Source organism: Gopherus evgoodei, chromosome 7, assembly GCF_007399415.2.
Source record: "Gopherus evgoodei ecotype Sinaloan lineage chromosome 7, rGopEvg1_v1.p, whole genome shotgun sequence".
Classification (NCBI taxonomy): domain Eukaryota; kingdom Metazoa; phylum Chordata; order Testudines; family Testudinidae; genus Gopherus; species Gopherus evgoodei.
The window spans coordinates 12,247,930-12,268,720 of NC_044328.1; the positions used below are offsets into that span (position 1 = coordinate 12,247,930).

The following is a 20,791-nucleotide window of genomic DNA, read 5'->3' on the forward strand; positions in this document are numbered from 1 at the left end:
AAGGAAGGAAGAAGTAGTTTCAGGTTCCAAAAATGGAATTTTTTCCATTTTCAAAAAACAAACATTTTGGGAGCATTTCCACTGAAAACCCAGAACATTTTTATTTTATGTATTTATTGACTTTTGTGTAACCTTTCTGTGGAAAGGCCTTACATTTCTCAACCAGTTCTACTATTAATGTTGGCTGTGTTTCAAAAAAATGCTGTAATCATTACAACAGTGCCTACCATAATGGGGCCCCATTTTTGGCTGGCCCTGAGGTCCCACCATAGTAAACATGATTGATTAATCTCAGAGGAAGAGTTATTTAAGCAATAGCACAGAAATGATCTAGCAAGTCCTTGATCCTCATGACTTTTATGGATGAGCATTTCACAGTGTGCATCAATGTATGGAATAAGCCTTATATAGGTAAATGTTTCATATGCATGTCCAACAGGATTTCAAATATTGAGATTGGCATAAGTAATTATGAGAAGATGACAGCAGTAAGGAAGATGTTCAAATGCCATCCTGAGGAAGTGCTATCCATCAACACAGAGAGCAGGGAATACTACCTCATTGGGAAGGACAGGTACTCGTGGCGAGGAGGGGAGCTGGCAGAGGGCATAGCCACTAAAACAAGTGGCTCTTGGGATCCAAGGGGAAAGAAATTCTTAGCCCTGCTCACGGGGAATCAATTGTAGGGGACAAGCCTGCCCTGAGGAAAATAGGGCAGGATCATACCCTACAGTCCAGAGGGAGAATAGACGTAGGGGAATGATTCAGGGGTTGACCCCTAGCTGCCTGGCTCCCGTACATGTCCCCACTGCACCTAGAACCTACTCTCACTCCACAGGTGGAAAACAGAGAAAGAAATTGTGGAATTCTTTGCCAGAGGATGTTGTGAAGGCCAAGACTATAACAGGGTTCAAAAAAGAACTAGATAAATTCGTGGAGGATAGGTCCATCAATGGCTATTAGCCAGGATGGGCAAGGATGGTGTCCTAGCCTGTTTGCCAGAAGCTGGGAATGGGCAACAGGGGATGGATCACTTGATTACCTCTTCTGTTCATTCCCTCTGGGGTAACTGGCACTGGCCACTGTTGGAAGACAGGATACTGGGCTAGATGGACCTTTGGTCTGACCCCATATGGCCATTCTTATGTTCTTAAAGAACAGGAATTAATGCTGCTTCAACAGCCAATAGAAATTTGGTCAGGGGGGAGCATGCTTTGTAATGGGGCTCCCAGCTGCTCTGCCCCAGTTTTTCTCCCTTCCCCTTTTGCAGCTGCGTCAATGAGAATGTTTTTCATCAAAGTACTGCAGGATGGTACCTGGTACTCCTAACTGAAGCAGGAAGAACATGCCTGAGCCCAAAGAGAAAAAACATCAAATACCTAGTTATCATTCAAGCATGCATTCATGCAGTGCATTGTTCCCTTAAGTCATCTAGTGGGAAAAGTTCCAGAGCCCATCAAATTAGTCCTACTTGTGAACAAAATGCAGCGTCTCTTTCTTAGTTGTCTTACAATGTGACCATCTGTTAGTCTTTTCTCTGTCTACCTGTTTAATCGTATTTCTGAAGGTCACAGGCCATCTTCTAGGCTACAGCCCTGCAGGATGCTGTGCATTCCTGTGAACCACATGGTGTGGAGCCTGAGAAGCACCTCACAGGAATTCTCCACAGAAGTGAGCTTTTAGAGACCATCTTTCCACTGTGTAATCTCACTGGCCTTTATTAGCCAATGCTTTGTGTAATGGGCTGTAGTCATATGCTCCTGTGCATAGCTCAAACTTGGTTTTGAATGGGCAGCCTACAGAAACAGAAGCCTCCTCACAGTACTAATCTATCAGGGGACGTTTTGGCCAGTGGGTCTGCATACTTTTTGGATCTGCTGGCCACACTCCTACAATTCCCTAAGGCCACCACACTACAGCAGAGTGAACTCCCCTAAGGTAGAGCTCTAGCATTGTAAGGAAGAGGCAGCTTTTCCCTGCTTGGCCTTCTTGGGGCCTGATCCAAGGCCCACCGTAGTCAATGGAAAGACTCCCATTGATGTCACTGGATGTAGGTTTAGCCATTAGGAAGACATCGATGCATCATTTATTTTTTCTAGTGCGTGATAATAAAGAGTTTTTCATTTCGTCATTCCAACCCACAGGGAACAAGTTGAGGACTGGTTCACTTCCCTATCTTCAGTCCGCATGAAGGCAAAAGAAGATGGATGCTTTGCTCAGGTGACATTATAGTACAAAAAAAGTCAGCTGTTAAATGCACAAATCAGCCTCTTTAAAGAGAGTGGTTTGTAATTTCATTAGTAACTCATGAAGAGAGGGAATCTATACATTGATATTTGCTGGTATAGACCCTAAGTATATTAAGTGCACTTTCCCTGTAACATCGGTTTCCTAATGAACAAGAGATTCCTTTACGGTGAAATCTACCCCTGTGCAGAGGACCCGCACAATGCCTGCTCACCACTTAAGACCCACTTAAATGCTAAAGAATCTCTTGTTCATTAGGAAACGTACTTGTAGAAGTAAAGTGCACAGGACTTAAAAGAGTACATGGGCCTCGTGCAGGGGTGAATTTCACCCATCATCTCTCACAATGACAATGTATCCCTAATTCTCAATTCTTGAGCCTTGGAGCTAAAATTCTGCATCATTGGGAATCACATGGGCTTCTAAGATCAGACTTTTGTCCAAGGACCCATCTGTCCTCATACTGCTGTCACTGAATTCCTAGAACCAGAATCCTGAGGCTCAGAGAAGCAAAGGTCGGTCCCTCTCTTCACCACCAGCCTTCGATGAAACAGTTATGAGCACCTATGAGGAGATTCCGAGTGACTGCAGTGAAGTAAGGGGCTGTTGCTAATGATCCTGCTACTAGGGCTACATGTGATACTTGATTTGTATAATTGAACCTCTCCATGAAAAGGAAGTTCTCCTGAGCTTGGAGCAGCATGCACTCAGGCCACTGGAGTGACAGGAACATTTTGCTTTCTCTTGGGATTGGAAAGTAGATGTTGAGGCTCGAATGTGAGAGAATTCCTGTAAAAGGCTCATGCTGTCAGGTTTGTTTCCTGGCCCATCTGCATTTAAGAAAGGTGGGGGTTTTGGAGGGTGATGGCCTCAGCTGGAAACCTCACTGGCCATTTCAGCAAATGGGCCAAGGACGATGGGCCTGGAGACTGAACGGTTCTCCCATCCCTAAAGGAGGTCCCTGCACATCAGGATTGGCACATCTTACCAAAGCCAAGTGCAGGATGCTTCCGCTGCTGCCACCTGTGAAGTTCCTGTTTGGTGATTAGGATTTAAGGTCTGAAGAGACAATCAAAGGCACAAATGGGAGGTAGGTGTCTGACTTCCATTGACTTACTATGGGAGTTGGGCACCTAACTGTACTTTGTCAATCCCCCTCCCCCCCTCAATATTTAAATAGAAAGGAAAAAAGTACTGCTGCTTTCCTGGTGTGCCTGTAGATTTGTCTAGACCAAGTAAATGAAGATCAGCCGGGAAAGCAGTGCTTAGTATAGTCACAAAGTACCACACAAACAGGGAGTGTAACAATGGTCTGGAGGGAGCGTAACAAAGACTGTGCTCTGTTACCAACCAACCATGCCAATAACACACCTGCAATACTTCTGCCCAGGTTCTCAATGTTTTTCCTTTGGTGTGCAGGTGGAAGATCTCGCAGATGACAAGAAAAGGCCTCACTCAGATCCCGGCTCTCGTGGTCTCCCTGAACAGCAGCCTCGCCACAGTTCACCAACACCTCTTCTTCCAAGTCTGGTGAGCATAGCTAGTGGGGCCTGGAAAGCCTCTTAGATATGTAAATGTTGCAGGAATGCTCATTAATGTAGGGCACTAGAGAGTTTACTGTGCTGCTATAAGTCCTCTCATGTAGCTGCTCTGAGCCAACAGGAGAGATCTCCCCCATTGGCTTAACTACTCCAGCCCCCACAAGTGGCGGTAGCTATGTCAGTGGGAGAAGCTCTCCCACCAACGTAACGCGGTCCATGCCAGTCTTATGTCAGTGTAAGTTCTGTCACTCAGAGAGGTGATTTGGCTGCAGTGTAGACCTAGCTTTTTTGTCATAACTCATCTACCCTGAATATCTGTATGAATGGTGACTCAACCACCTCCCTAGTAAGTCTAACTGGCTCCGACTGCTAAACTTTTCTAATTGGCTGTAATTATTTCTTGTGTAGCTGCTCCTTCCCCTTCTGAGAGCATGACCGGGAATTCCCTCACAGTGGGGCAAGTTGTCACAGCTCCGTTGACTTCAATGGAGCTACAACAATTTACACAAGCCGAGGCTCTGTCCTTGCCAACATATTCCTGAGTCATCTTTCTAACATCTCTTGTGGTTGTCTACACACACAAACTGCACTGATTTAACAAAAATTGATTCAAAACCTCTTTAGTTAAACAGGGTGCCCAGCCATGCATGAATACTCTTGAATCAGCATAAACCTGGCTTAGGGTTAGCATGGCTTAGTTTACACCTGTAACTGATTTCAGCCAGGCTTAAAATAGGAGTGTTCACACAAACAGTGGCACCAGTTTACGTAAATCGGATTAAAATTACACCACTCGTTAAACCGGTGCTATTTTGTGTGTAGACCAGACCTCTGGCTCACCCGCTTCTCTTTTACCTGCTAATCCTTCTCAGGTTTGTATTGCCTTGGAGCAAAATGCTGTGCCCATGTTGAGCAGCAGGCAGCACAGAAGTCCCTTTCTGCTGTGGATGCCCGTTCTGGGCTGACTGACTGAGGCTGGAGGGAGGGGGTGCACAGGGACTTCACATGGCCTTCAGTTTTGATTGAGGGAGTATGGCAGGGACCTCGGCTTTCTGTTCGAGACTATGCGGAAAGTACAAATAATAGTCTTGCCCAACAGCTAACAAGGAACAGCACTCATTTGGTTTTTTTGATAATAAGAGGTCGTAAATTTGTTAGTACAATATTATCAGCTCCAGATCATTCCTGCACATACTGCTACTTGGACAGCGATCTCCTGGCTTATACTTTTGTGTTTATTTCCTTTTCTAGAAGTATGACTCTACATTTACTGGTATTAGACTGTATTGAATTACTAGTGAGTCACTACATCATGCCAACTCTTCCTCGGGTAATTAATCCTGACTCTCACAAATAGCCATGAATGAGTCTACTTGTATAAGGACTCATTCACCTGAGTGAGGGGTTGCAGGCTCCAGTCCCTAATCTATCCAAGTCACTCTACACTTTGAGGCCAGGGACACGTATCTTTGTTGTCCCTCTGGTTCCCATGACAGCTAATTCCAAGTTGAATTTACATACTCTAAATAATGAATATGTTAAAAGGAACCCAGGTCCTGACTCCCACTCCCCGCTACTAATCCCTTGTATTAAGCTATTTATTAAGATTTTATTACTTTTGTTGTGGTAGCAGCTAAAGGCCCCACTCAGGATGGGGGCCTTATTGTGCTAGGCATAGCACACACACATAATGAGAAGGACTCAGAAGGGCTTATATTCTTGGCAGAACTCCTGATAGGCACTCCAGGTTGGGGAACACTAACAGTAACAATTCCCCACTGTAAAAGCAGCAAACAATCGTGTGGCACCTTATAGACTAACAGACGTTTTGGAGCATGAGCTTTCGCGGGTGAATACCCACTTCGTCGGATGCATGTAGTGGAAATTTCCCCACTGATCACTATTCAACCAGTTTCACATCCCACTGTATGCTATTTTTAATCTGTGTGGTACTTATCCAATTTCTTCCTAGTTTTATGATGTGCCACTATGGTCTGGACTCAACAAAGTACTGTACTCAACTCATGCCTAGATTTAAGAATACTCTCACTTAAGTTAATCACGTTACTCATGTGCTTAAAGTTAGGCATGTGATTAAGCGCGTGGCTGAATCAGGGCCTATATCAAATGCCTTTTGAAATCCAGCACTGCTGCAGTATATCCTCTGCATTCCATTTTTGTCCTGAATCTGTTATAATGCCAAATAAGGTTATTCCATTTGTTTGCCAAGAGAGAACTTAGATATGCATGTGTTGGTGTAATTTAGGGCTCAATCCTGGAAGGAGTAGAGCTAGGAAGGAAATAGTTTTCCCATCCCAGAAAAATTTGAGATTTCAAAAGAGATTCCCCATTCCAATCAGGGCAAAAAGTAAGAAAAAAAAAAAACCAAACGAAAAAGGAACCACCTTATTTTTCATTTTCCCCAGAAAATTCTGTTTAGCTCAATCAAAATGTTTCAATTTTGACTTTTTTTAAATGTTCCATTTTGTGATTTTTTTTAAAAAAAAGTTAAACAATAATTAGTTTAAATTTTGAAACAAAAAGTTGTTTTGAACCAAAAAACTGGAATTTTTCACTTAAAAATATCCAAAATACAACTGACAGTTTCAAAACTGTTGTTTTCTTTTCCAAAAAACGTTTTGAACTGAGAAATTAGTCAAAAATGACCCATCTTGCATGAACTGTTTCAGTTTTGACAAGTCAGCATTTGACCAAAAAAAAGGTTAGTTGAAAAATTCCCAGCCAACTCTAGTGACAAGCACTCAACTCTCACTGAAGTCAGCAGAAGCTGAGAGACCTCAGCATCTCATGGGAACGTTCAACACCCTACAGAATCAAGCCCTAGACACCTTGTTCATTTGGGGCCTGATTGACAGTTCACTGAAGTCAAGCGGGGGTCTGTCTCCACTGACGTCAGTGAACCTTGGATCAGGAGCGTAGAGTCCCATCTTTGCTCCCATTGGCTTTTATGGGAACATTCTTGGACCTGTATTGACTCTAGACTCCAATAAGTGCCACCCTTTGTGTTTTAATCAGTGACTACACACAAGGCACACAAGAAATCAATTGGTCATTCCTCATTTCTATTCAATGCCAATTTCCTCCTTTTCCCTGTAAGACAGAGGAGAATTAGTTTACTTTATCTTGAAAACAATAATATATTTGGTGGCACATTTAGTAGCTTTAAAATTTATTGCCAGAAGTTCCAATTTATTGGAAGAAGTAAGAGAGAGATAAAGAAGGAATGCGTCAAACATGGCATGGAGAGGTTTACTGAGAAGAAGCTAAATATTAATTATACTCTGCAGGACAATCAAATCAATGAATGAGAGGGAACGTAATGATGGAGAATTTAGCTTGAAGAAGTGACTTGTTCCTCCCAGATGTGTCAAATACTCCTGGTCTTTATGAAGAACCATGCTGTGCTAGCTCCTACTGAGGGCAAAGCAAAGCACCCAGCATATACTGGGCTCAATTTCTACTCTCAGGCATAGCTTCCAACCCACTGAGCTTTGCAAGTCAATAGCTCAAACTGCTGTCTAGCCAATAATTCACTCTTTTTTCAGACAGGACTCCCATTGCTTTTAATAGTGGGGATAAAAAATGAATAATTTCTCCTTTTCATTGGAAAAAAGTTGACATTTTTCAGCCAGTTCTAGATTTCAGTGCAGGTGTTTGTTTAAGTGAGCACATCAGGACTGGGTCTATAGCAAAGAACCCTGATACAGATCCTCAAAGATACTTAGGCACCTAACCCCCATTGTGGTCAAGGGGGTTAAGCATCTGAATAACTTTGAGGATTTGGGCCCTGGTGTGCACAAGTGACACAACATCATGTGTACATTTTTGACCATTGGACCTGATTTTTTAACCCAGCAGCTGGTTTTGCATATGCAGTCATTTGCAAGGGCAGTCAATGGCAGGTACAAACACTGCATCCACAAATCAGCTATTTAGATCTCTAGGGTAAATGACATTAATACTCACAGCGTTGCACCTGCAGCTGATTGAGTGTATAACTGAGCACAAAGACAGAAGCCTTGTTTAGAAGTCAGATGCATGGTGATATTATTTCTACCGTTGAAGAGCAAGTCTTCCCACAACCCAACCCAATGGATTTGTCCAAGTAAATGGAAAGAAGATGTCCGATGTAGAGATTGTAATGTCCTATTAAACATCGAAGCATTTTTTTTTTACACAGAATAACAATTCTGAAAAGACCAGCATAAATCAGCTGCTGTTGGACTCAGATGAGAACACCAGAGCAGAGGAGGAAGACTATTATGCTTCTCCAAGCAGCATTCTAGCACAGGTAAGCCTGAGGGATAGCATTGGCCTACTAAACCCAGGATTGTGAGCTCAGTCCTTGAAGGGACCACTTAGGGATCTGGGGCGAAGCCAGTACTTGGTCCTGCTAGTGAAGGCAAAAAAAAAAAATTTTAGCTGGAGGGATAACTCAGTGATTTGAGCACTGGCCTGCTAAACCCAAGGTTGTGAGTTCAATCCTTGAGGGGGCCACTTAGAGATCTGGGACAAAAAAAACAACAACTGGGACAGTACTTGGTCCTGCTAGTGAAGGCAGGGGACTGGACTTGATGACCTTTTGAGGTCCCTTCCAGTTGTATGAGATAGGTACATCAGGTAGGTTTCTCTGTTGATCCTGCTCCAAGAGAATATTCAGTGGTAACAAGGTTGCTCAAGAACCAAACTCCCAAATCATTGGCTAGCAGGAAGTTAAGATGGGAGAGAAGAACAATGTAGTGCACACTGGTTTGGGAAGGAATGCATCTAAGCTTGGATTAGCTGGGTATTTTGGTTAATTGAGGTTTGGCTGAGCTGCATTAGCACAATACAGCACAAATGGACACTACATAAAGAAGCCAAGGGGCCTCCTTGGTGGATGAAGAGAGAAAATGTTTGCCCCCTTTCATGAACATACAGCTAAGGGTAGCATAAAATCCCTCCTTTACCTGTAAAGGGTTAAGAAGCTCAAATAACCTGGTTGGCACCTGACCAAAAGGACCAATAAGGGGAGAAGATACTTTCAAATCTGTGGGGGAGAGTTTTTGCTTTTGTGCTCTGTGTATGGTTCTCTTTGAGACAAAGAGAGAGACCCAGCAAGTAATCCAGCTCCTATTGAAATGATACTTCTAATATTACAGAAATAGTAAGTAATAGCAAGGAAATGCGTTAGATTATCTTTTGTTTTAGCTTGTGAATTTTCCCTATGCTAAGAGGGAGGTTTATTCCTGGTGGTTGTTTTTTTGTTGTTGTTTTGTTTTGGTAACTTTAAAGTTTTGCCTAGAGGGGAATCCTCTGTGTTTTAAATCTTATTACCCTGTAAAATTATGTTCCATCCTGATTTTACAGAGGTGCTTCTTCTACTTTTTTCTTTATAATAAAGTTCTATTTTTAAGAATCTGATTGGTTTTTAGTGTTCTAAAAACCCAAGGGTCTGGTCTCTGCTCACCTTGGTTACCTATTTGGTTGGTATACTATTCTCAAGCCTCCCCAGGAAATGGGGTGAAGCGGCTTGGGGGGATATTTTGGGGAAACAGGAACTCCACATGGTCCTTTGTCTGAATCTTTGTCTAACTTACTTGGTGGTGGCAGTGATACCATTCTAGGGCAAGGAATTTGTACCTGGGGAAGGTTTTTAACCTAAGCTGGTGGAATATAAGCTTAGGGGTTCTTTCATGCAGGTCTCCACATCTGTACCCCAGAGTTCAGAGTGGGGAGGGAACCCTGACACTTCCCATGTTGTTTTTCATTTTCAACAGCTGGAAAGTGAGCTATCTAAGTCTGATCCCCCGGTTCAATCACACAACCCAATGGAGAATGAGGATCATCTCTGCAGGAAGTTGTATGTGTCAATGAAACCTCTGTAGGTAGCACTTTCTTTTAGTATTTAAAAAAATCAATGCAATGTAACTATATGGTCAGAGCATTCCTGCTGTCTATATGAGGAAATCTACAGAGCGCAGCCTGTTTCAGAGAGGCCTTTTTTGGGCTATGCAGGGAGTTTACCAGAGTGAAATTCAAGGTCGCTTCACAAATTCATACATTATGGCATCCTGACAGGCTTACCCAGAATAAAATGTGACTCTGTAAGAAGTTGACTGATGGTTTTTCTGGGCTAAACAATGTAACATCTGCAGCCACGTGCATTCACAGACACCAAAGCCAGACATTCATTATAGCAGGCAGTGTTATGTACAGTAGTTGTTAAAAAAGAACTGTTTCCTGGTATGACACTATCTCTCTGGGTAATCTTGGACAAGTCACCTCTCTGTACCTCAATTTTCCTACCTATAAAATGGGTCTAATACTACTTACTTTATAGATGTGCTCTATGGCTTGATGTTTGCAATATGCATCAGCATTGTCACATGAAAGACACTACTGAAGTGCAGAGTATTAATCCATGGTCACATAGAAACATCACAGCTTTCACTATGCACCAGAGGGTGGCCACTAAGAACTTCAGTGACAACAGCATAGAAGTCAGATTCTCCAGTTCCAAAATATTGGGCCCCTAACTCTTGAGTTATAGGAGAATTTCCATTGGCTGTTAGTCATTAATACTTGTGACTCATAGATGAACAATTCTGATTCTATCCAATGGAAGACAGTAGTGTGTGCTCACCCATATATACGATTGCAATTACAATATTACTTAATGTTAATGTTATATTAATGTTATGTGTGGAACTGGGAATAGAATCAAGACCTTGCACTCCAAATCACAAGCCTGTCCCATTTGAGTTAAATGATCTCTCCATTAACCGTTGGTACTAATTACACCTCTTTTCAGGCCTCCAGCCACTAGAAAGCACAACGAATAATCGGACAAGCATTTGAGCAGGTCTGACACATTCTGTCCAGCAGAGGTCAATTATGCATTCTCACACAAGCCAGTATATTGCAGTGCCAACAATCTATACTCCTTTTCCTTGTTAAACCATGTTGCTTGGAATGGTTTTCATTTTTAATAAATATTCTTTCAATATTGTAAGTGTTTTGGTTTTTATGCTCCATTTTTAGGAGGCCAGTTTAGTTGATTTATCTGTAATTTGGGCCATTCAATTCGCTACAAGAACTTGTTATTCTTTGCCTCACTGACATCTGTTTGACACAACTTCAAACACAACAAGAGTAACCGTGACTTGACATGCCAACCCAGTGCATTTTTTATGAGCATTCTTATTCATTAGGTTGCCTGAAGAGAAACTCCAGCCCACATGCAGAAGTGATGAATTCCTGACCCTTCCCAGAAGTCAAGAAAATAGCATAGATTTAAGAAACTGCGAGGCAGATGGAAACCAACAACAGCTCACGCAAAGCAGTACCAATAAGCAGCTAACCCAGGAGAGAAAGCCAAATGTATCGTCATTATCAGTGGTTCAGTTATCTATAATAATCAAGTAAGGATGTTTTGGGCTGATATATGTAAAGTAATTACTTTTAAAGAGGATTCTATTAGACCTGGGTCTTTGAGAGAGCTATTATGGACTTAAATTATTTGATAGCAGCATTCTTCCTTGTTCTAGTCAGTATCACACAAACCAGAAATGGATGAATATAAGAACCGTGAGTTTTGAATTTGCGATGGCCAGGTCAAAGCCAAACACACTACATAACACCTTTAAGAATAGGTGCTGTTGCTCTTAAAGATCTGTTTTGGGATGAGAAAGGGGATTAAGGCCCTGGTCCTGTTTGGAAAGAGTTTACTGGTAGTATATTTATTTTTTAATATGCACTATTAGAAGTTTTTTATCTACTTCCTTGTCTCTTGCAAGATAGTGAAGAGTGTGAGTTCTAGCAGAAAACAGCAGTAAAAGCATTAGAAGGTGTTTAAGCATTGAAATCAATGGGAGTTAAGCATCTAACTGCCTTTCAGGATCAGGGCCAGAAGAGTCTGCCTATTAAACCTCCTATTTTAACCTATCTCCTCCAAGTGGAAAGGTGGTACTGTGTTACAAATAAATAATGGCCACAGCTTCCTCATCATCTAGACCCAGGGCAAGCTTCTTAATGGTGAGATCTGATCAGGGCCAGAGCAAGGATGTTTCGCGCCCTAGGCAAATCTTCTACCTCGTGCCCTACCCCCCCCCGTTCTCCCACCCTGAGCCCTTCCAACCCCCCCGCCCCCCGCGGCAGCTCCCCCCCCTCCGCCCTAAGCTGATTGACGCCGCAAGCCTGGGAGGCGGGAGAAGTGAAGCAACCACGGTGTGCTCAGGGAGGAGGTGGGGCAGGGAGTTCCCCTGTGTGCTGCCCCCCCCTTAATTGCTGCAGGCGGCCCTCCCTGCGCTCCCCTGCCCCAGCTCCCTCTGCCTAAATGCCAGCAGTGACTGGGGCGGCCAAAGATCTGGCCATCGCGGTCGCTGCCAAAGAAAATGTCTCCCTCCAAATCCTAGCGCCCTAGGCGGTCGCCTAAATGGTTGCACCGGCTCTGGATCTGATGGAGCAGAATATTCTCCAAGAGAAATGCTGGCAAATCCAGCACCTGCAATATTTAACAGTAGGCTGGATAATGCCCTGAAGGACAGACTGTAGAAAACAATAATGAACTTTCACGAGAGTGAGGAAGGAAAGCACAGATAGATTAGATGACCTGAATGATGTTTTCCATCTCAGCTTCCTATCATTAGTGAGTATGTGCTTCAGTTGTCTGATTGGTAGAGTCTGACTTGTCTACAACATCCTCTCTTACAGTAATGTCACAGATGACAGCCAACTACAAGAGGTGGATATTTGCATCCCTCATGCTGATGTCACCAGTAATCTAATGCTTATTGAAGCAGCAGGACAAATATGGTAGGCCTTTAAATCTTATGGTAGTGGGTACTTGTCCAGATGTAAAAGCCTGTCAAGCACTATATAAGAGCTAGGTATTTCTTGTGTGTCAGGCAGGGTGTAGTAGCCAGTAACCTAAAGGCTATTCTTCTAACATGAGCATGAATGGCATAATTGTCAGTTGTCTTTCATGCATATGGTAAATTGACTTGTGTTTATGTGACTCTCAGTGGAACAGGGGCAGAGAAAGTCTACTAGGAGGATCAGAGGAATGGAAAACCTACCTTACAAGAGGATACTCAAGGAGCGTGGCTTGTTTAGCCTAACCGAGAGAAGGCTGAGGGGAAATATGATTGCTTTCTATAAATATATCAGAGGGATAAATACCAGAGAGGGAGAGGAGTTATTTAAGTTAAGTGCCAAAGCTAACACAAGAACAAATGGATATAAACTGGCCATCAACAAGTGTAGGCTTGAAGTTAGATGAAGGTTTCTAACCATCAGAGGAATGACGTTCTGGAGCAGACTTCCAAGGGGAGCGGTGTAGGCAAAAAAACTTAACTTGTTTCAAGACTGAGGAGACAGTATGATGAGATTGCCTACAATGGCATGTGGCCCATCTGTAACTGCTAGCAGCAAAAATCCCCAATGTCTGAAGATGAGGCAGTCTCTGACTTACTACAGAGAATTTTTCCCCAGGTATCTGACTGGTGGATCTTGCCCATGTGTTCAGGGTCTAACTCATTGCCATATTTGGGGCCAGGAAGGAATTTTTCCCCTAAGTCAGATTGGCAGAGACCCTGGAGGGTTTTCACCTTCCTCTGTAGATCACTTGCTGGTGATTTACTAGAGTAAATGGTGGATTCTCTGTAACCTGAAGTATTTAAACCATGATCTGAGGACTTCAGTAACTCAGCCAGAGGTTACAGGTCTATTACAGGAGGGGGGTAGGTGAGGTTCTTTAGCCTGTGATGTGCAGGAGGTCAGACTAGTTTATGATGATGGTCCGTTTGGTCCTTAAAATCTATGAGTCCATATGGCCAGGAGGAGTTTGTCTTATTAAACACCAATAAAAAAAGCTTTTCTACCAAAAATCTCCCAGCATTTTGTACAGTTGGACAAGTTATCATCCCCATATTATGCCGCAACGCAGGAAAATTCAGTGGCATGCACAAAGTGTCCGATTCCGACCCAAGGCTACCACTAATCAAGAAGAGGTTTTGTGCGAAGACGTGATAATCTTTGGGGGTTGGGGAGTGTGCTTTGATTGTTCAAAGCATCAAAAAGATTATGGGCTCGTATTTGGAGCAAGGGCCTAGGAGGCAGGATTCTTGGATTCTACTCCCAGATGAATGGCTGATTCGCTCTGGGTCTTACAGCAAATCACTTCAGCTCTCTGCACCGCAGTTAATAGTACTATGCACAGATGAGCAAAGCTATCTCACATAGCTGTGGTCTGGTTTAAATAAGAAGCGTTGGCAGAGAGCTTTGGGTTAAATGCAGACTGTAAGTGCAAAGTTCTACTGAGTTGTTTCAGAGAGGCTGACCTGAGTGGGAGTCCCAGTATAGACCTGCTGGCCGCCAGGGATTTGCTAACCATTTTCAGCCCTGGGAATAGTCCATCCAGTAGCCAGACATTGTCACTCTTGGATGTTGGGGGCTGGAGGGTATCAGTTCTCCCAGCAGCAGTACAGTGTAAGTAGGCAGTGTGGAAGTCAGTTCTCTCCCTAGATCTTCAGTATCAATAAAGTAGGAGAGAGGAAAGAGGAGAAGGGTAAAGGACAGACTGCGTGGAAGATTAGTTCAGTGTCTCATCCTTGCCCCCTGCTGTGCCGCCTCTTTCTCTTTCATTGCTGCTCAGCGGTAAGACTGGCTCTCACCGCGGCTTTGATGTACCACACTAATCAGCAGCACTGCGAGTCTGGAGGAAATACCTTTTCAGCCCCTATCAGCGAGAGCAGGAAATACCACAAAAGAATCAGAGATAGGGCCCAGCTGCAAAACTTGGATCTGGAGCTAAACACCCAGGGCAACTCTATTGTGAATTCATACTGAAAGCATTTGGCCGGTTTCAGCTGGCAACAGTTTTGGAACAGAGCATCAGATTGAGCGGTCAGCAGGCTCCCAGGCTGCTAATCCTCCCGGAGAAGCCGGGAGAGATCAGCAGCAAAGAGAGGCCAGCTGAAGGATTCTCAGGGAGTATACTGAAATTGTCACTAGGGTAGTTGGAGGCAGGGTTTTGATGCATCCTTTACAGGAGCAGCGACAAAGCTCTAATCCTGCTGTTCAGATGCCAAGTTTTAGTTCAGTCTGGGCTGCAAAGATGGCCTGGAAAGAGCCACTCAGGTAGATGAAGGGCTAACTTCTCTGCATCCAAGGCAGTGTAGTTCCATCAGCAGAGGGTTTGTCCCCACAAAATCCCCTCACCACCTGGGGACCCTCCCCAACCCAGACCTGTTAGATTAGGGGATGACAATGCTGCATGACTTGTAATCAGATCCCGTTTGGAAGTACTGGTTGGAATGGATGAAGCCATTTGGTTAAAACCAAGGATCAGGCCAAAAAGCAATTATCCCTTTTAATCTAGTATGCCACTTCCCATTTTGGTGCAGGGCCACGCAGCACAGCTGGAGTGAAACAGACCTGTCATGTGTGTTTGGACAGTGGGACTAAACAATCCCATTCATGCTCTTTGTCTCTTCTTCCACCTGCCTAGTGTCTCGCATTGGAAGGGTCCCTACCGCTTAGGCTGTATATTTCACCACGGGGATCACATAGTGGCTGTGAATGACCTGCGCACACAAAGCATTGATGAGGTTTCCTTGTTTGTCAGCAGGTCCAGGAGAAAGGAGGTAAGCCCTAATGATATCGGTCAGGAAAAAAGAGACATAGATTTGAGGGTCTGATTATGACCTCGCAAGGGCTTCTGCCAATCCAAGCCTTAGAGTTTCAGGAGCTCACTCTTGTCCTGAGGAACTATGCAGAGTAGCTGAGACTAGCCGTGTTCCCTCACATTTCTTGGTCCCTAGCAACATCTAAATGGATTCTGATCACCATCATTAGCCTGGGGCAGGATTCCAAAGGCTGTGACTATGGCCAGGAAGAGATCCAAATGCATGACACAGCAGTGCTGGCAAGGAATCATTACACCTTTCATAAAAGGCAGACGCCCACTGAGAGTTAACCCTTTCTTGGCAGTCTATGCATGGCACCCACTCCATCGTATAAAGGTACATATCTGTATAGTTAAGGTTGCAGAACATTTTAACTTCTAACCTTGTGTTTTCACTCACTGATAACTTCCCATAGGTCACACGTGGGACTGATGTTTTCCATGCATGCTCTGTCCCAAATGGGGAATTTCTTTGAGGGGAAAAAAAATCAGAGCAAACTTCTATTTGCCATTTTTGAGCTCTGCAAGGGTTTATACTCACCCTTTACCCCGGTTTCCTGCCAAGCAAATAGCTCAAAATCATTCAGCTTTGGAACTTGCGTGCTGAGGGCTATTTATGTGCCAAAAATCTATTGAACTTTTTTTTAATTGGTTGGATGCTAATGAAGTTATAAGCAACAGAAAAATCATTTCTGATCAGGAGCCTCAGGCAGGGACAGAGGCTGCTGCTGAGACCACTTGCACAAAAGGTGGTTGTGAACACAAAACCCACCACAACCGCGGCTGTCTGGGCTCCGGGCATAGGAGGAAATCATCAGTAGCATCAACACCAAAATCCCACTCTGTACCAATTTGCAATAACACCCTAGATTCCCATGGAATGGAAGGGCCAAAATGTCCACACTGTTATTCTTGAGATGCAGAGCAGCTACAAATCTCATGCAGTCAGTCAATGGATGTTACAGGTGCTCAGTATCTTTTGGTTGCAAGCCTTTAGGCTGTTGGCTTCTCACATTAAGGAAATACCTGTTTATTGTGTATGTAGGAGGTTGCTTGAAGTGTTCAATCCACAGGATGTTTTACTCACACTCAGAATGTTGGGAAGAGAACCTAGGAATCCTGACTCCCCTTCTCTAACCACTGGGCATAACTCCCTGTTCAGCACTCATCACCTTCTGGTAGAGGGCTTGAAGTCTGAGTAGGCCCTCATAATACATAGCACCGATATACATTGGGTCCCATGTGGAGAGCTACATTTCTCTCAGCTAGGGTGACCAAACCGCAAGTGTGAAAAACCGGGGTGGGGAGTAATAGGCACCTATATAAGACAAAGCCCCAAATACTGGGACTATCCCTATAAAATCAGGACATCTGGTTACCCTAGTCTCAGCTGGGCTGCAATCTTGGCACTCGTGATCTCCGCCCCTCATTCGGGCACCTTTATGTTTGGATCTGCTGAGGTCACCCAATGCCAGCGTAGCCTGAGCAATAGAAAGCCTGTCTCAGATACCAAGAGACAATACAAATAACACTGTTAATAGATGAGGATATTTAGATGAGGGGTGGCAGGAGGGAGGCTGGGGGAAGCAGTGATATTTTATCAGATGTGGATTTACTGAGCTATAACAAGGTGAGCCTTGTGTGTGTGTTTTGGTTTGTTTTTTTAAAGGTGAAACTTACTGTCCGTCGGATCCCAGATTCAGACATTTTCCATATTAAAGGATGCTCATGTTCCTAGGTAAGTGCCATCATTTTAATGGCACCTATTCACACAAAAGAGGTTGTTTCTTTCCACCCTAGCAGTAATGTAATTCACTGTTCCTAAGCAATGCACGTTTATTTTACACCAGGCGAGGCTTGAGTTTGTGTAGAAAGAAAAACAAATCTATGTTTTTATTAATCAATTTATTGTAGTCGTGCATAGAAACCCCATTGTGCAGAGATTGTACAAACAGGTGTATAGTCCCTGCCCCACAGTGCTTAAACAGACATGCAGACAAAGGGTAGGGGAAAGGGATAACGTGATAAAGAAATAGTGCTTTCATATTTAGTACCACACAATCCTTCCAAATAGTCTTCCCCATTCAGAGCTGTCGCTGTTATGTGCGGCTTTACAAAGAGTAAGAACTGACTGTTTGGATTTGATTTGCCATTTAAAGTCCCAGTGAAATATTTTGGGCAGATGACTGTTCACTGTGAAATCAAACAGAATAACTGTAGCAAACCTGAAAGTCAAATCCTGATATCTAAGCCTGTGTACTGCATAATCTGGACTCACCTTTGTTTGTAAACTCATTCATCAGTTATGAGCATGGGAGGGAAGTGGGAGAGGGGGGAAATTGCCTTTGGAACACAGCCACATTTTCCCTTGGGTCCCGCTCTGGGAAGGCAGGAGGCCAGCTTAGCACTGGATAGGTGCCTCAGCAGTAGAATGCTCTGTGGATGCAGAGTTTTGATTGGGGCCCCTCATGTTACAGCCACAAAAATGACATCAGGAGGTCCTGGACAGTAGACTTGGTTGGGAGATGGGAACCTGATCCAACCTATTGGGCTTCAGTACGAGGTGCACCAGGCTCCAGATGAATACGGGGGGGTTGGGGACAGATGTTTGGCCTATACTGGAAGAGTCACCACTCAGAGCAGAAAACACACTGATCAGAAAAGCAGTGAGGGTTCCTGTGAGTTGCCATGCAATGAAGCATAAGGAGCCATGAACATTGGCTCGTATGTGAGCAGACTTTAATCTGAGGGTTTCCCCAGGTTGCCAAGCTGTCTGAGAGAGACATACCTTTTATCGCTACATCACAAGAATCACCATCACCATTGCTTGACACTTGAGTTGGCAGTTAGTGCAGAGGAGTGAAGGATGAATGGCAGTGGAGTATGAACTAAGCCAGGTCAGGATTCAGGCTGGGAAAACTGGAGCAGCTCAGTTCTATAGCTAAGTAGTAGCAGCCTGTTGCCTTCACAAAGTCCTACGTTCCTTTATACATGCAGTATAAAGGAAAAGAGGGCACATCATAGTGGAATTTCCTGAGCAGGGATTTACCTGTTTCCCCAACAAAGGATATCTCACATCGATATTCCCGGCTATGTGCAGCTGCAGTACAAGAGACTGAAGTTACACAGACTCCTGCTATCTTGCAAATATGCCTGATTTGCAATGGTCTCCACACAAAAGTATCACTCTTCTTGATACGGAAACCTCTGTAGCAGTGCCCTCTAATGCACGCTAAAAGCAGACCTTGTCCTATGCTGTAGGGACTTCTGCTTACCGAAACAAGGGTGATCATGTTCTGTTATAACATATACGGATTCAAAAGAGTCATATAACAAAGCAGGAAACGCCTTGCTTGCCATGGTCTCCTTGAGAGTAGGTCAAATTTATTATGTCAGCTAGAACAGGATGGCAACAGTATCAGTGAAGCCAATCATAATGATTAATAATGTTTATACAATGACTTCACTTCATTTCTGCTCATGTCAATCTCTGAAGGGTTTCAAGCCTCTCTCTCTTCTGTTTTGTAGATAAGTGGTTGCCATGTGCATATTCCTGAAGATGGAAGGATCATGATTTAATATTTCTATTCCAGTTGCACTCAGATGCCTCATTGTGTTGTGCTCCGTATAAACACATAGGGAGATATGGGTCCTATTTAGAAGGCATCAACTGTGACACTGAAGGTAGAAGGAAAAGGACAACATCTACCTGAGGAACTTTCATTCATTCAAAATGGTTCTGGGGCCACTTCTCTTTAAATTGTCTTTTTTGACCAACATCACTGGTGCCGCAACAATGCCGTTACTTGATCGGAGGACTGTTTTTTTTCATGGCTAAGATGGCTTTGGATGTGCTCACTTTCTACCAAATTGGGATTGGAGTCTTCTCTGGTTTTGCAGATAAATCAGCCTTCAGGACGATCTTCCAGCCTTGAAAATGGTCACATGTCACTGAATTGCAGTACAAAGAATTAACTTCCTTTCCTCAGTTAGGGAGGAATAAAGGAGGTAGAAATGGGGTTGGAAGTAATTTCCTGCCATTTCCTGGAGCAAATGTTCAGGAAGCGAGGCATTAATGGGTATATAATCTGTCTGTAGTTGTCATTGGAAAAACACTACTGCAGCGAAGTTTGCATACATCCATTGAAGCAGAAAATGAACCATGCACTCTCTCTCTCTGTTACAGCTCTCACTATTATGGCAACAGTGTTGTTTCTATGGCAACCTGAAGTTTTGGTAGATTTGTCTAGCACTGCATGTTCATCTGTATTTCAGAAAATATGGAATTTATTTCCCACTTTTGCAAGTCAGAACGAAGGTGCTACCAAGTGATTGTCAGTTGCTGCTTGCTTTTATGTCAGATTGTATATAGTGTAGATGTGCATTACAGTGAAAGTTACATGATGTGATTTTATTTGTGATGCAGATGTATTCCATCTATGAGACACAGAGGTGAGAGCCATGTCATGAATTAGAGGGACATGGGCTATGTTCCACAGGGATGTGATGCAATTTAACACATTCCTATGGCTGCATCATTTGCCCAAAATTATCGTAGCGGAACTCGCTCTAACATTGCATTCTGGGGTTTCAGACACCCCCCCCCCTTTAAACAAAAATGGACTTGCCACAGAAGTATTGCTTTCTTCCCCCCCACGTATATCATTTCCCAGAATTACACCTGCCCAATGCCCTGGATGGGCAATATAAACCCGGGTCCGATAACAGCTTTTCTAGACCTACAAGCGTCATAGCTTAAATATTCAATATCTCATGGCCCTTCTGGGAACAGCAGCATTATACTAATGGGAATGGGAGATACTCACCCACCTCCAATTATGACCCAACACTCCCTTCTAGCAATAGAAGGCCCAAAGGCAATGACTTTAGACTTGTGCTATTCTTAGGTCTAGAGGTGTTAATTTTAGATCACTTTTAGGTTAATTTTAAAGTTCTCTGATCTGTGCACAGCTGAACCACTGCCCTTCTCTTTTTATCTAAGAGGCGTTATATAAAATATAATATGTTGTATGAATGATGTATGTGCCTTTGTAGCCATTACGTTCTACTGTGTGTTGTCCTAGCCAGCCTGGTGTAAGTTTAGAGCTACCTTGAGTGGGTTTTTTTTTAAAAGCAGCAAACTTCTGATGCAGTGCTTAAGGCCACATGACCCCAGAAACTGAGGTAGTTAGCAGCAGATGCTCTGCCAGCTTTGAGAAAGCTGCCTGCCTAAAGCCATGGCAATCCTGCAGGAGTGCCAAAATCAGCTCACACTGCCAGTGCCTTAAGCTAACCTGCTTGGTGCCAGGGCCAG

At 43.7% G+C, this 20,791-nt stretch overlaps 1 protein-coding gene across 4 annotated transcripts in view; it reads left to right on the forward strand.

Moving 5' to 3' along the window:
- The window catches only part of PLEKHS1 (pleckstrin homology domain containing S1), a 29,031-nt gene extending 8,519 nt beyond the window's left edge, over nt 1-20,512 (forward strand). For 2 of the 4 annotated variants that reach the window (XM_030568889.1, XM_030568890.1), the window contains 11 exons: nt 440-574; nt 2,145-2,220; nt 2,732-2,842; nt 3,667-3,777; nt 7,990-8,100; nt 9,569-9,672; nt 11,003-11,212; nt 12,504-12,605; nt 15,301-15,436; nt 17,147-17,215; nt 19,006-20,512. In XM_030568889.1, coding sequence (XP_030424749.1) covers nt 440-574; nt 2,145-2,220; nt 2,732-2,842; nt 3,667-3,777; nt 7,990-8,100; nt 9,569-9,672; nt 11,003-11,212; nt 12,504-12,605; nt 15,301-15,436; nt 17,147-17,215 — 1,165 coding nt within the window. In that variant the 3' untranslated portion in view covers nt 19,006-20,512. The remainder of the gene's footprint in view (nt 1-439; nt 575-2,144; nt 2,221-2,731; nt 2,843-3,666; nt 3,778-7,989; nt 8,101-9,568; nt 9,673-11,002; nt 11,213-12,503; nt 12,606-15,300; nt 15,437-17,146; nt 17,216-19,005) is intronic. The other 2 variants (XM_030568892.1, XM_030568893.1) reach the window with 2 other exon arrangements.
- The last annotated feature ends 279 nt before the right edge of the window (nt 20,513-20,791 follow it).